The following is a 14,890-nucleotide window of genomic DNA, read 5'->3' as shown; positions in this document are numbered from 1 at the left end:
AAATGTTTTTGTCTGATATAGATAAGAACACCACTGTATTACTTTGCAATTTGCATGAAATACCATTTTCTATTCTTTCACATTCCGTCTATTTGTGTCTTTAAATATACAGTGTATACAGTGAGTCTTTTGGACAGGACAAGATACAACTTTTTCTGTGGACCCAAATCATGACTACTGGATCATATGGCATGACTATGTTTAGTTTTGAAAGAAACCACCAAATTGTCTTAAAATGTAACTGGGCCATTTGCATTCCCTCTATCAATTAACATGACTTATTGTTGTTGTATGCCCTTGGCAGTGTTTTGTAAAGCCAGGTTTCTGGATTTGGCCATTCTGATATGTGTGTACTGGTATCTTCTTGTTGTTTTTGATTTGCATTTGTATGATGATATATGAGATATAGAGCATTTTTCATAGGCTTATTTACCCTCTCTTTATTCTTTGATGAGGTTCTGATTAGGTTGTGGGCCCTTTTTAAAAATCAGATTGTTTATTTTCTTGCTGTCATTTTTAAGAGTTCTTGTTCTATTTCAAGCTATTGATCCTTTATCAGATGTATCTTTTAAAAACCATTATCTCCCAGTTTCTGGCTTGTGTTTTAATCCCCTTTCAGTGTTTTTGAAAGCACTGATATTATTTCACGTATCATAACTTTAGTGTCATACCTGAAATGTCATTATCAAATCTGTGCTCTAGATCTGGTTCTTCAGATGATCTTCTCCTATGAGTTTTATGACTTTTCATTTTTCATTCAGATATATCATACATTTTATGTTAATTTTTGTAAATGGTGCAATGTCTGTTAAAATGTCTGCTTCTTTCTATTAAAAAAAGTCTATTTTATCAATATCCACAAAGCAACTTTCTAGAAACTTTACTGAGCTTTCATTGAATCTATAGATCAGTTTTGGAAAAATGGACTTGTTAACAAAATTGAGTCTTTCTATTCATAAACATGGAATACCTCTCCACTTCTTTGATAACTTTTAGTCACCTTGTCAGATAAAGAACCACAACTAGCTGAGATGCTTGTTGAAGGCAAAGGAAATTCAGAATGAATGGAAGGTAGTTGTAAGTATCAGCTATGACTTTGCAACAAGTTATAGAAATGAGGATTTAAATTTTTATAATTTCTTCTTATTTTGTTAAGAATATTTAGTATGTATATACATATTTTAAACAAATACCTTTGTTTCTATTCCTTTTTTATGCCTTTATCATATAACATGATTAATTGACTTTGTGCCGATATTTAATTATGGTTAATTTTGCATCATAATATTTAAGTTATGAGATTCCAAAAGAGTAAATATCATCCAGGGGATTTATCTCTTCTTCTGGGGGGGAGGGGTTAGTGCATTTTCTGATGTGTGCAAGATAGTTTCATCATTTTTGGTGGAACTGTTACCTTCAGATTATTTTTATTCAGAGGGTATGTACAGTATATTGAGATTCATACAGGTATTAACTTGACAAGAAGTAGAATTTTGATGGTTAATTTTAGATGCCAACTTGAGTAAATTAAGGAACACCTAGAAAACTGGCAAGGCATGATTTTGAGGTATGTCTGTGAGAGTGCTTCCAGGAGAGATTAACCTGTAAATCTGAGTGGATTAGGAGGGGGAAGATTCCTCAACAACCTGGGCAGGCACTATCAAATCTCTAGGGTCTAATGAGAACAAAAACATAGGAAAGGCTGATGTGTTCCTCTATTCCCTAGAGTTGAAATACACTCTTCCTCTGCTGTATTTCAAAATTAGAACCCCAAGTTCCTTGGCCTTTCGACTTTAGCACTCACACCAGCAGTCCCTAGGGTTTTCAGGATTTTGATATTGGACTAAGAGTCATACCATTGCCTTCCTCAGCTCTGAAAGCTTTGGACTTGGACTGAAATATACTACCAGCATACCAGAGTCTCCAGCTTTCAAATGGCCTGTTGTGAGACTATGAGTCTCAATGATTGTGTGAGCCAATTACTAAGAGCTAATAAATTATTGTAAGCTAATAAATGCTCTTTCATATATCTGTATTATATATATATATATATATATATATCATCTACTATTTAGTGATTCTGTCTGAAGAATGCTAGCTAATACATGTTTTATCATACAATTTTAACATTGTTTGGAAAATATTAGTAATGTTAAAAATCACATTTTTTTCCTTGCCAGGTGAATATTCTGCACAAAAATGAATGTTGGATAACCAGTATACTAACTGAAATGTTATTTTGTATAAATGTCTTCCAGAGTATTTGAATTAATTTGAGCTGAAATAACCAATCCATTTACTTCAAATGATTTACTATATTTGTTCAGATTTCTTTAATACATGCTAAGTGGAATAACTGTTGAATCTAATTTAATTATTGTGAAATTAATTAGGTAACTCAGTATCTCAAATAATAGGTAAATTTAATCATCTTGTAAGGTAGATATGAATGAGTGAAGCCATCATACCATCCATGTACTTCTTGGACCTATACATTTAGTATGTGCTTTTTCACCTCTAAAATAAGGTGAAACCATAGGTGGTTAAGCAGTGTTGGGTGAAGTAACTAATCAGCATATTATTGATAAATAGGCAAATCATGATTAACTAGAACTTATAACAAAGTTCCGCCAGAACTAAAAACTTTGAAATTTTGTTTCAACACAAATATGAGAATAATTTTCTTCTGTTGGTTTAGTGCTAGTTATAAAGAATTATTGCTTATAGTCTAACATATATTATCTACTTTGGTTCTTTTTAGAACCCTGTAAGGTCAGGTCATTTTATCATTTCAACTGGAAAAAAATCTTGACTCAGAATCAATTTGTGTTCAGGATGAACACAAATGCTCACTTTCCCTAACATACAATATTGTATTGAGCTTAAACAGAAATTTAAAATATATTTGTCTTCCAAACATACTCCCATTTATATTTACATTCAGCATAGTACTAGAAAAAGAGTAATATGAGTCAATTAGAAATATTTTGGAACATGGAAATCATACAATTTCTGTGTTATCTAATGATGATCCTTCTTGTCTATTAATCAATTTAATTATTTGGCAATGTCACTTAGATTCTGCCCTGGTAACCTATTATTTCTAAAAACAAGGAAGTCCTCCATGGATCAGGAACTGGACCCAAATTGGTACAATATTCCTTTTCTCTGTGGAATAAATATGTTGAGTATAAAAATAATTAGACTTGATTTGTGCAGATGTAGCATCCTAAATATCTGATTTTAAATTGAAGCTAATGCTTTCCTCAAAACTTTTCTTTTTATTACACTAAGAACTAGTTTCCATTTCCTACCATTAATAAATTCATAGAAGAAAAAATAATTGGAATGCCACCAAGTCTATGTCTGAAGGAGGATGAGAATTATTAGAATCTTCCTGTACCTGCAGGCTTAGTTCCTATAGTAGTGGGGGTCTTGGGCACAGGGGCCCAGTCTCTGCCACATGGTGGTTGCTTCACAGAGATAGAGGAATAAATACCTCAAATCTTCTCTTCTGCATTCTTCTTCCTTTCCATTCCATTGACTAAATTTGACAAAAAAAAAAAAATTCAAAATGTAGGGGAGACTGGATGATAAAATCTGTGAAAATGTGCATCCTAGGGCAGAAAAAAGCAAAAAGCAAAGAAAGTTAGAATGAATTTTATCTGGAAGAGTAAACACACAATGTGATCTAAGAAAATTTTGATAAAATTTGACTGAGGGAATTATCTTACAAGTACCCAAACATATCCTAAAAATAAAATGATTTAAAGATCATGGAAACACAGAATCACAGGAAAATAAGAACTTCATAACTTTTTACCAATTTATACTTGATAACAAGTACATTTCAAATCAATAGGAACAGACTGGAATTTTTAGCTATTGTTTTTGGCAATTTCTGACATTTTGAGATAAAATTCTTACTTTATACATTATTCAAATTATAAATTTTAAGAAACATTGTTTATGAAACCCTACAAATTCACTGAAACAAAATATAAAATAATTATTTTAATTGTATGTGAACTTCTCACAATTAAATTTGTGAAAGGAGTTTTAACTATTATGACCATATAGACAATGATAAAAATTATGTGTTGAAAATTATAGATGAGTAAAATCATTCCTAGAAACTGGAAGAAAATATTTTCAAAATATATAATGATAAAATATAAATATGCTTAATATATGAAGTTACCATAAATAAATAAGTCAAAGATTCCAGTATTCAAATGCATAATTAATCTAACCAAAAAGTTCATAAAATGTAAAAATGGAAAATATATAAGCAAATGATTTTAAGTGTTAGTAATTATCAAGGAATATACCAACTAAAAGAATAATTAGATTCCAATTTATTATTTATAATAAGAATTTATTATTAACATTTTACAAGAGTAACATAATTTTTAGAAAATCTAGCACTTCTGCAGATATCTTTGAAGGAAATTTATTGTGGTATATTTTAAATACCAATTTTTATTAGATTTTAAGATTCAGTTATAGATGTTGAACACTTTTTTATATATTTATTAATTGCCTGTATATCTTCTTATATAAAGTGTCTGTCCAGTTCCTTGCCCCATTTATTGATTGGGTTCTTTGTATTTTTGGTGTAAAGTTTTGTAAGTTCTTTATAAATTTTGGAGATTAGTGCTCTATCGAAGTGTGTGTGGAAAAGATTTGCTCCCACTCTGTAGGCTCTCTTTTCACATTATTGATTGTTTCCTGTGCTGAGAAAAAACTTTTTAGTTTGAATTCATCCCATTTATTGATTCTTACTTTGATTTCTTTTGCTTTAGGACTCTTGTTAAGGAAGTCAGATTCTAAACCAACATGATGAAGATTCGGGCCTACTTTGCTTTCTATTTGGTGCAGGGTCTGTGGCATAATTCCTAAGTTTTTGATCCATTTTGAGTAGAGTTTTGTGAGAGATAGAGGTTTAATTTCATTTTACTGCATATGGATTTCCAGTTTTCTCAGCACCATTTGTTGAACAGGTTATCTTTTCTCCATTGTATGCTTTTGGCTCCTTTGTCTAGTATGAGGTATCTGTAGTTTTGTGGGTTCATTTTTGTGTCTTCTATTCTGTACCATTGATCTGCCTATCTATTTTGGTGTCAGTACCATGCTGTTTTTGTTATTATTGCTCTGCAGTGCAGTTTAAGCTTTGATATTGTGATACTTCCTGCTTCACTCTTTCTGCTCAGGATGGTTTTGGCTATTTGAGGTCTTTTAATCTTCCAGATGAAGTTCATGATTGCTTTCTCTATTTCTATGAGGAATATCATTGAAATTTTAATTGGAATTGCATTGAATCTGTATAGCTCCTTTGGTAGAATGGCCATTTGGCAATATTAATTCTACGTATCCAAGAACATGGGAGATCTTTCCATCTTCTAAGGTTTCCTTCAATTTCTTTCTTTAGAGTTCTGTAGTTTTCATTGTAGAGGTCTCTCATGTCTTTTGTTAGATTGATTCCCAAGTTGTTGTTGTTGCTGTTTTTTTTTTTTTATCAAGAACACAAACAATAATAGATGTTGGTGTGGATGTGGGGGAAAATGCACACTTGTACATTGCTGGTGGAGTTGCAAATTTGTGTAGCCACTATGGAAAGCAGCGTGGAGAATCCTCAGAAAACATGGAATGGGCCCACCTTTTGACCCTGTTATCCCACTCCTTGGTTTATTCCCAAAGGAATTAAAATTAGCATATTACAGTAATGCAGCCACATCAATGTTTATAGCAGCTCAACTCACAATAGCTAGACTGTGAAACAAACCTAGCAAACCTAGATGCCCTTCAACAGATGAATGGATAAAGAAACTGTGGTATATATACACAATGAAATATTAGTCAGCCATAAAGAAGAATATTATTATGGCATTTGCAGATAAATGGATGGAATTGGAGAATATCATGCTAAGTGAAATAAACCAACCTCCCAAAACCAAAGACTGAATGATTTCCCTGATAAGTGGATAATGATATATAATGGGGGTGGGGGTGGTGTGAGAGAAGAATGAAGGAACTTTAGATTACATAGAGGGAATTGAGAGGGAGGAGGAAGTGGGGGTATGAAAGATGGTGGAATGAGACAGACATAATTGTCCTATGAACATGTATGATTACACGAATGGTATGAATCTACATTGTACACAACCATAGAAATGACAAGTTGTACCCCATTTGTGTACAATGAATCAAAATGCAGTTTGTAAAAATAAAAACAGTAATAAAAAAAATTTAACTATAGAAAAAAATGGTTGCTTTCTTCTAAATTAAGGTGCTTTTATTCTAAGGGATTCTCTTAAAAATAGTGATGTTTATTTATACATACTAAAATAGAAAGTCAACTAAGAAATATTGACAAATGTAAAACAAAAGAAAGAATTTTTGAAAAGGAAATCATGATTCTGAACATTAAGGACTTGATGTCTATTTATTTCACATTCTCATATTAAGTCAATGAGACAATTCTAAACATACAGCAAAATTGAATCAATGTAAAATATAAACAAACAAGTATCTTATAAACAAAGAGGAATCTTAAATATTGGTATGAGAGTGTAACCATTAAGAATATATACACTGAACCACTTAAAAATATATCAAGAAACAAGTGAAAAATAAAATGATGAGATCAACTGATCTAAATGATGGATACTCCCAAACTTACAAGAAAATTAGTATCTTCCACAAGTTGTTCCAGAAAGCACATTGGCATCATTCATTATTTCATATATAAGCATTATACATTCTGTATCTGTCAGTTGCAGTGTTTGTGGCATCTGGAGATCTGTATTTATGGTTTGGAGTTAATACTGAGTCTTGTTTATGGTGCTTTCGTTCCTTTGGTGATATTTTCCCCCCTAAGATCCAGGATACAGTCGAGAAAGTCTGAGGATCAGAACTCAGGGTTAGTAACAGCAATTTCATATGTAGTACATACTTTGTGGCAGACCCAGCTACATGCATTTCATATATTTACTAAAGTAGTCATCAAGCACAGGGGAAATTAAATCCAGCACTACAAAGCAATATTCAAAGTTAAAATGAAAAAGGGAAAATCAAATATATAATTCTAAAAAGATCAAACTCTCAAAAGTCAGAGTAACGAGAGTAGCAATATTAGCCAGAGAACAATATAACAGATCTTTGAACATCAGTCCTCTAAAAATTTCATAAATTTATAAAATAAAATGACAGGGCATATGTGAAAAAGGAATATAGGAATCTCTGATTTTGAATATCTGTCTACTGTCTCTGTCTCACTTGATCTCTTTTATCTCTATAGGCAAAGAATAGAAAATTCATAGCTGAAGACAAATACCGATTTAGTCATGCAAATCTAAGTAAGGTTTAATAAAGATTTTTAGGGAGAAGAATTTATGATCAATATAGTTTGAATTTTTTTGAAATGTGGAAGAGTTTTTTTGGGAGAAAAGTTGACTATTTTTAGGATAGTACAGAGTATAGTCTGAACCTGACCTCAACTCTAAGAAAAGGAAATATCTGTTAGAAGTGTGGAAAGGGGTGGGTAGAATACAGACACTAATGTTCAACTGGTTGACTACCAAGGATAAAGACCTTCATTGAGATCTTTGGACTCTGATTACGTACTGTATGCTGGTACATTGTGTTAAGAGGTGACTGTTCAATTTTTAAATTTGGATTCAAATGAACTAATATTGAAATGTATGCTCTTTTGGAATTGGAATTTATTGGTCTGTTTACACTGTGTGGTCCTGGCTATGATATAAAAAATATTAATCCTTAAGTTATTTTTTTAATAAGTCTGGTATCTAGTATTAATTTTCAGTTTCATATTTAAATCAGGTGATAATATTTTTGTTGAGATTGATAGCATTTTTTAAAATGTTTCTGGTTATTTTTTTGTAATTCAACTGACTACTTTTTCTTCCATAAATAAATTTTATTTTCTATTCTATAATTGTAATGTCAGACAAAGTATATATATACACATACTACACATACACAGACAAACATTATAGTGTGTCTGCATATATATATATATATATACATATAATAATGAGGTGACATTAATGGTACTGGTTAACTAGTATATTTGCTAATATATATTTTATTGAGAACTCATAGTCCCCAACTATCTGTTGGAATTCTTTGGATCTTGGTATGAAGTTTAGTTCATTCAAAAAGAATTTGTTTCTCTTTTCCAAGGCATTTAGAGTCACTAAAAATAAATGTTTAATTAAAGGAATTTATTGCTGCACAGGTGGTGTGGAATTTTCCCCCAATACCATGAGCTTATACTTAGGAATTTTCAAAAAGACTTTTTCCTTTTTATTTCTCCATTTTGTTCAGCACAAGGGCTAGGAGAGGAAAATGTCTCCAGAGACTCTCTTTGTGAGGTGGTCTTTTCCCAGTTTCCATTGAAAATATTGCCCTTTGGGGGCCGCATAGGAGGATTTCTGCATCTGACTTTCACACATACTATGCCACAGGTTCCAATACTGTCTTACCTTATTGATTATATGTTTATTTTTATTCCTGTTATTGGAGAAACTTTGTTGCTTTTCTACCATCTTATATAGCTTAAAAGATAAAATCTGGAATGTTTAGTTGAGTTGCTTGGAGAGAGGTTTCAGAAAAGTGTAAGGCACCATATTCTGAGCTTTCTCTTATGTGCAGGAAATCTCATGTTTTTATAGTGAGGTATCACATTCAATCAACAAATATTTGTTGAGTGAATATGTAAAGCCACAAGTGAAAAACAGATGAAAGGTAAGATCCTTGTCTTGATGGAACTTGCATTCTAATAGCTAGAGGATGCAATATACAATAAGCACAATCAATAAATAAGAAAATTGTTAGATGATTACAAAGAAATCACACACACACACACACACAGAGAGAGAAAAATGGGGTTAAGGAGTTGGGAGGAGCAAGTTGAGCATACAGTGAACTACTCATTATAGATCTAACTGAGCAGATGAGATCTGAGCAAAGATTTGAAGATGAGTAAGTCTATGACTTTGTTGGTTGTTGGACTGGACATTGAATCTGAATAATTTCTATTGCCTTGACCTATGAATGGCTTCATAGCCCCAGCATTTATCCTATTTTGGGTATTAAGAAGGTGAGGATAGGGCATGTAGGAGCAATAGGTAATATGGAGGGAGCCTAGCATCAAATCTAGCCCTTTTCATCTCCTCTATTTTGCAGTGAGTAGTCATATTGTTCCAGGATTGGGGGTTTCCATAAAACTGAGAGAGCATGAAGTCCCCCTTCTCTCCAATTCTTGTGATCAGGCCAGAAAGATTTCAGATATGTTGCTCAGAGTAACAGATGAGTTGATTAGAAGGGATGGGAAAAGGAATAAGGGGACAGTTTAAGGGAGAGAATGGGTCCACTCAGAGAGGAGGACAGCATGACTCTCCTGCCCTTCAGTTTTATTGAGGGAAATTTCCACAAAGTCCTGCTCAGTTCCACCCCTTGAATTTTGACTGAGTGGAACAACATGGGACTTTCAAGTCCCCACTGCTATGACAACTCTAGGTCACTTTGGTCCATACTGATCGGTTCTAAGTGGAACCTGTTCTTAGAGATTTTATGGTTAGGGGAAATTATTCTTATATCCCTGAGTTCGGGGATTTGTTCTTGTAAGGGTCACAACCTCCCCTCCTCATCAGTGAGACTTATGTTATTATTGGCATTTGGGGCCTGAATTTCTTCTGCATGTAACAGGTAGTTTGCTGAGGAATATAACATATCCTATCAACTTAAACGAGGCATGGTTACAGGTAAATTGCTTTTTAGAAAACATGTGGGGTCACCACAATAGGTCCATTTTATAGTATCATTCCCTTAACCTCATGTTCCCATCACTCATGTCTGTCTGCATATTATAAATATTTTCATAATTTCTATTAAATAATTCTATAAATGTGCTGTTTTAGCAAATTCTTTAATTGGATTACTGTCACAGGCATAGTCAGCACTTTAAATTTCATACTATTTCTCTGGATTTCCTCAGTCAATAAATTATTAGACTTACATATATCTGTTTTAAAAATCACATATTTGTGAGACAGAAAAATATCAATTTTTTAAATATCTTATGCAATGTGATAAGCAATTAAAATAGTTGAGGATATCTTACATACAATACTCATTCTTTACAAGAACAACCTATTTTAATTGTCATAGTATTCAGATGGCATTGTATAATGTGAAACTCTATAATCAATGTTTGATTCTTTTCATATGCATTTCTATTTCAAAAATTTTCTCCACTTAGTTATAAATGGTATCTATATTTATTTCTGTATACATAAACATTTTTAATAATGAAGAGGTAGCACATAATGCTTGTTGTATTCATTCAGTATTGATAATGGTATAGCAGATGTTTACAGAGATTTTAAAATAAGCCCCCCTTTTAAAAATTTTGATTCTTTGTACATAAATGGAGTACAACTTTCATTTCTCTGGTTATACATGAAGTGGAGTCACACCGTTTGTGTAATCATACATGTACATAGGGTAATGATGTTTGTCCCATTTTATTATCTTCCCTTCCCCTGCCCACTCTCCACCCTCATTTTCCTCTATACAATCCATCCTTCCTCCATTCTTGCCTCTTCCCCACCCCCATTATGTATCATCATCCACTTATCAGTGAAATCATTTGGCTTTTGGTTTTTTGGAATTGGTTTAAAAATAAGCCCTTTCATACCAAGTTCTCTATTAATGACAGTTTTAAAAAAACTAAATCGATTTATAAGAAAAAAATTTTTAGAAAAATTTCCACAAAGGGAAAATATAATTCAAAAATAGCCTTAATGGTACAGTTCTTTTATACTATTCTTTCTCTATTGGTCTAGCTTTATGAGAATTGGTATTCATTCAGCTAAAGAATATCTTGCTAGAAGCTGATATTGTTGAGCCCCAGACATAGTTCTGTTCCAAAACTATGTTTGGTATATTAGGCTAATGGGTTGGAGTTCATCTTAATCAAGAGGATGTTCGTTAGCAATCTTTCTAATCACTTGTTTCCATTTAAACTGAGACCTTAACTGTCCCAATGTTAATAGCCAGAAAGAAATTATCCTTCTTATCATGACTTCCTCTACCTGATTCAAAAATTGGAAAAAAACAGTTTCATTAAGACTTGTGTTTCCTGGTACATGAGAAACGACCAAAAGAAAAAGAACAATGCTAGATGTTCACTTTCCATGAGTTCTTCTGATTTCTTTTTCTTTTCATTTGTTCTTTTCGTAATGGTCTACTATTTTCACACTTTAGTATATGAGTCTGAGTTGTGATGAGCCTCTTTAAAGTCTGTGAAAAAAATTTAAATATTTTATGAACATAAATTAATGTGACCTTGAAATAATAATTAATATAATTTCATCTTTAGATTTCATGATAAAATCTTTTTATTTAAAATTGTGTAAACCTGTAGATCTTTTTATGTTGTCATTTTTACATAACCCAGGAGGAAGGTGTGCAGATGCCATTAGCTTGACATCGCTGGCATAGTTCTTAGGAATGGGAACCATGATTGGAGGCTGAATGAGTAAAATGCAGAATCACAATGAGGGAGGAGGTGGTTTACAGATAATTGGTGTGATTTTTGCAACCAACCACAATGTGTTTGTCCCTTCATGAGTGCAAAACTGATAAACTCAACCAGGAGATAAAAGAGTGAAGAAAGGTTTATTACTCGTTACAAGTAAGAAGCACACTGGGGGTAATTTCAAAGCAGTGTCTCACTGGACAAAGAAAGCAAGGGAAATTATTGGACAATTCATGCATATTAATGTAGGAAATACTTGTCATTACTTGTAGAGGTAGGCATATTCCTGAGCATGCTCAGTTCAAGGTCATGCCTCACACGTTCAAATATGGTGGATGGCAAGACTTCCTTGGTAGAGAATTTAGTATTACAATGAGCAAAATTTACTCTGTTATGGTTTCAAGCTGATATGTCCCCCAAAGGCCCATGTTTTAAAGGCATGGTCCCCAGTGCGGCAGTTTTCAGAGGTAGGGCCTTCAGGTGGTGACTGAATCAAATGGTGCTCTGGCCTCAATGATGTGTTAGTCCATTTATGGTTTCATCATTTAATGGGTTTGCGGGGAAGGACCTTTGTTATGGAAGTGAGCACTCTTTGGCTTGCGAGCTGCCATGAGATAAGCAGCTTTGTCCACCATGTTACCTGCCATGATGTTCAGCCTGGCCACCCACCTAAAGCAATGGACATAGCTAAATGAACTGCAACCTCTGAACCCATAAGCCAAAATAAGTCTACCCTCCTTTAAGTTGATTTTCTCAGGTATTTTCTCATAGCATCAGAAAACTACTAAAATACTAGGTCACCCAAAAAGAGTGATTCAGAGAGTTTGGTTGGTTCTTTGTAAATGTCTCTGAAGGACCTTATCTGAAACAAATAACAAAAAAACATTTAAGAGAACGTTAGCATTAATTTATGGGAAGCAGTTTTTTCTCCTCCATAGGCCCAGGAGATTGCCCATAAAAGTACCTCTTTAGTAGCCAACAGGGTTTTTTTTTTTTTTTTTTTAGTCAAAAAAGTAATATTTTAATTTTCTTCCTTTTATAAGTAGGAAGATATATATTTTATGATGCCTTATTAAGCTTAGGTTGTTTACCTAGATGAGATTTGGTTTTCTGTATTGTCTTCTTGAGATGAACATTCGTGATGATTATTATAATAAAAATGTAAACAACTGTTCAGGCAGCTGATGCCCCCTTTGTGGAATGAGGTGGCCTCACTGATTTTACTATAGTGGTTTGTTTTTTCTGTTGTTAGCCTATTTTCAAAGGAAAATATTCCTATGGTCTCTATCCTCTTTGATGTCATAGATACTTCTCTATGATCTGTGTTAGGTTTGATTTTTAAGAAAAGATTTATAGTAGTGAGGTATAAATGTTCAGAATTATGAGTTTATTTATTATTTATTAGAGTATATCTTTGTCTTACCTATAACAATTGCTAGACTGCATGTCTTCCTTTATATCCTCACTGATTAGTTAAAGGGAGTTAAATGGTATCTGTTTACAATATAATAATTTGGTACAGGAGTTCTACTTTTAAAAGAAAGAACTTTGAGAGCATTTCCCCTTGACTTTGCAATTTATATAATCACACACATTAAACTTTAACTTCTTAAGGTAATTTTATATCATTGGCTATGAGCAACATAAAACAATAAAAGCATAACCATAAAATTTTATTTATACAAAATATAAGGTTGGCAAAACTAGAATAGCCTTATAATTTTTCCATTATAATCTTTCAGCTTTGAGCATTATAAGATGAAAGGGAGATGACATATTCTTATAAGCATGTCAGTCAAATCACTGAAATGCCCTTTCATTTATCTTTAAGTATTTTTCCATTGTATGTTGGTGTTTATTTTTGCTGGTGGTAAATTATATTTACTAATTATTATCATGCTTCTTTAATTTTTATATTTTATTTGGTACTGGGGATTAAAATCCCTAGCACTTATTATTTTTAAATTTCAAGACAGTGTCTCACTAAATTGCTGAGGCTGTTCTGGAACTTGTAATCCTCCTGCTTCAGCTTCCTGAGTTGCTGGCATTATAGGCATGTACCACTGTGCCCAGCTTAACCATAATTTTTAAAGATACTCGCTCTTCTCCATCTTCTGTTACCAAAAATGTTTTGATAACCTAAAAGTTTATTTTTATTGTGTATTTCATGAAATTATAGAAAACATATATATGTATCTTTATATTTAGGTTATCACTGATGTGTTTGCAGTTTTCAAGAAAAAAAAAGATACATTTCAGAATGAACAAGATAGAAAATTAATTTGAAACGTAATTTTATTTTGAGTATTTCCAGTTGATTTACATATTTAAATTATGCTGACAATTTAAGGTGTTATGTAGATCCGGTGATTTTTATTTTATTACTCTTTAATACACTGATAGTTATAATACAGTTCACATCCAAGAATATTTTGGTCATAGATGAAACCATGAATTTGAAATAGTAATGATACTAATGATTCATCATGTGATGCAATGTGCTGAGCATCATACGAGGTGCTTTCTGTGCAGTTAATTACCACATGTAAGGTACAGAAAAGGGATCACCAATGTTGTCACTTTAAGGATGAAAAAGTCCTTCAGAGGGACTTTGTAATTTATCAACAATCCTTAGAAAGGGGTAAAACAGGCTTAAAATCAGGCTAGCACCAACTTAAGACCCTTGTTTCTTTGAAATTGCTACCTACTGTAGTTAAGGTGCTACCTCTGAGTTCAAGGTACAGGCTCTGGAGAGACAATGCTAAATATTCTGGGAGCCAGTTGTTAAATCACTATCACTAGCAGTTTGAAATCAGCCATAATTGAATTATTTGCACCATAACCATCAGCAAGTGCTTAAGGTTTCTCTGATGCTCCCTTTTCTTTTCCCCATAGGCAGTTCTAATACACCACTGCCTTTTCTTGTCCATGTTTTTGTCTATATAAATACTAAGCACAATTTTCAAAATTTTATGCCAAGTCATATTGCCCACAAACTAGCATCCATTAAGAAATTTAATGTGAATAGTTTTTAATGTATGCTAACATTTATTTTCATACTATTTAAATTATTTCTAATACAGAATAATGTGTGAAATAATCTATTTTTTTATTTTTAGTAATAGTGCAAAGTGGAAATATAATTTCTTTCGTGGCTTATATTCATTCTGGATACTGTAACATTTATAGAAGTATTATTGGACTTGTGAAACTACAAGCAAACAAAGCGGTAAGTTTTAAGCTTGTGTATTTTCTTTAATAATTAGTCTACTTAAGTAAAGAATTTTGAATATCTTTTCTCATACTTATTGAGCATTAGTTTGT

General features: G+C 32.5%; 1 protein-coding gene across 1 annotated transcript in view; it reads left to right on the top strand.

The window, feature by feature from the left end:
- Cnbd1 (cyclic nucleotide binding domain containing 1) overlaps positions 1 to 14,890 on the top strand; it is a 484,214-nt gene that overhangs the window by 308,546 nt on the left and 160,778 nt on the right. The window contains exon 8 of the mRNA XM_047565748.1: positions 14,686 to 14,795. Within this exon, the coding sequence (XP_047421704.1) occupies positions 14,686 to 14,795 (110 nt within the window). The remainder of the gene's footprint in view (positions 1 to 14,685; positions 14,796 to 14,890) is intronic.

The sequence above is a fragment of the Sciurus carolinensis genome, chromosome 1, assembly GCF_902686445.1.
Source record: "Sciurus carolinensis chromosome 1, mSciCar1.2, whole genome shotgun sequence".
NCBI classification, from domain to species: Eukaryota; Metazoa; Chordata; class Mammalia; order Rodentia; family Sciuridae; genus Sciurus; species Sciurus carolinensis.
The sequence above is the reverse complement of the archived record's forward strand: the minus strand, read 5'-3'. Positions and strand labels throughout refer to the sequence as shown.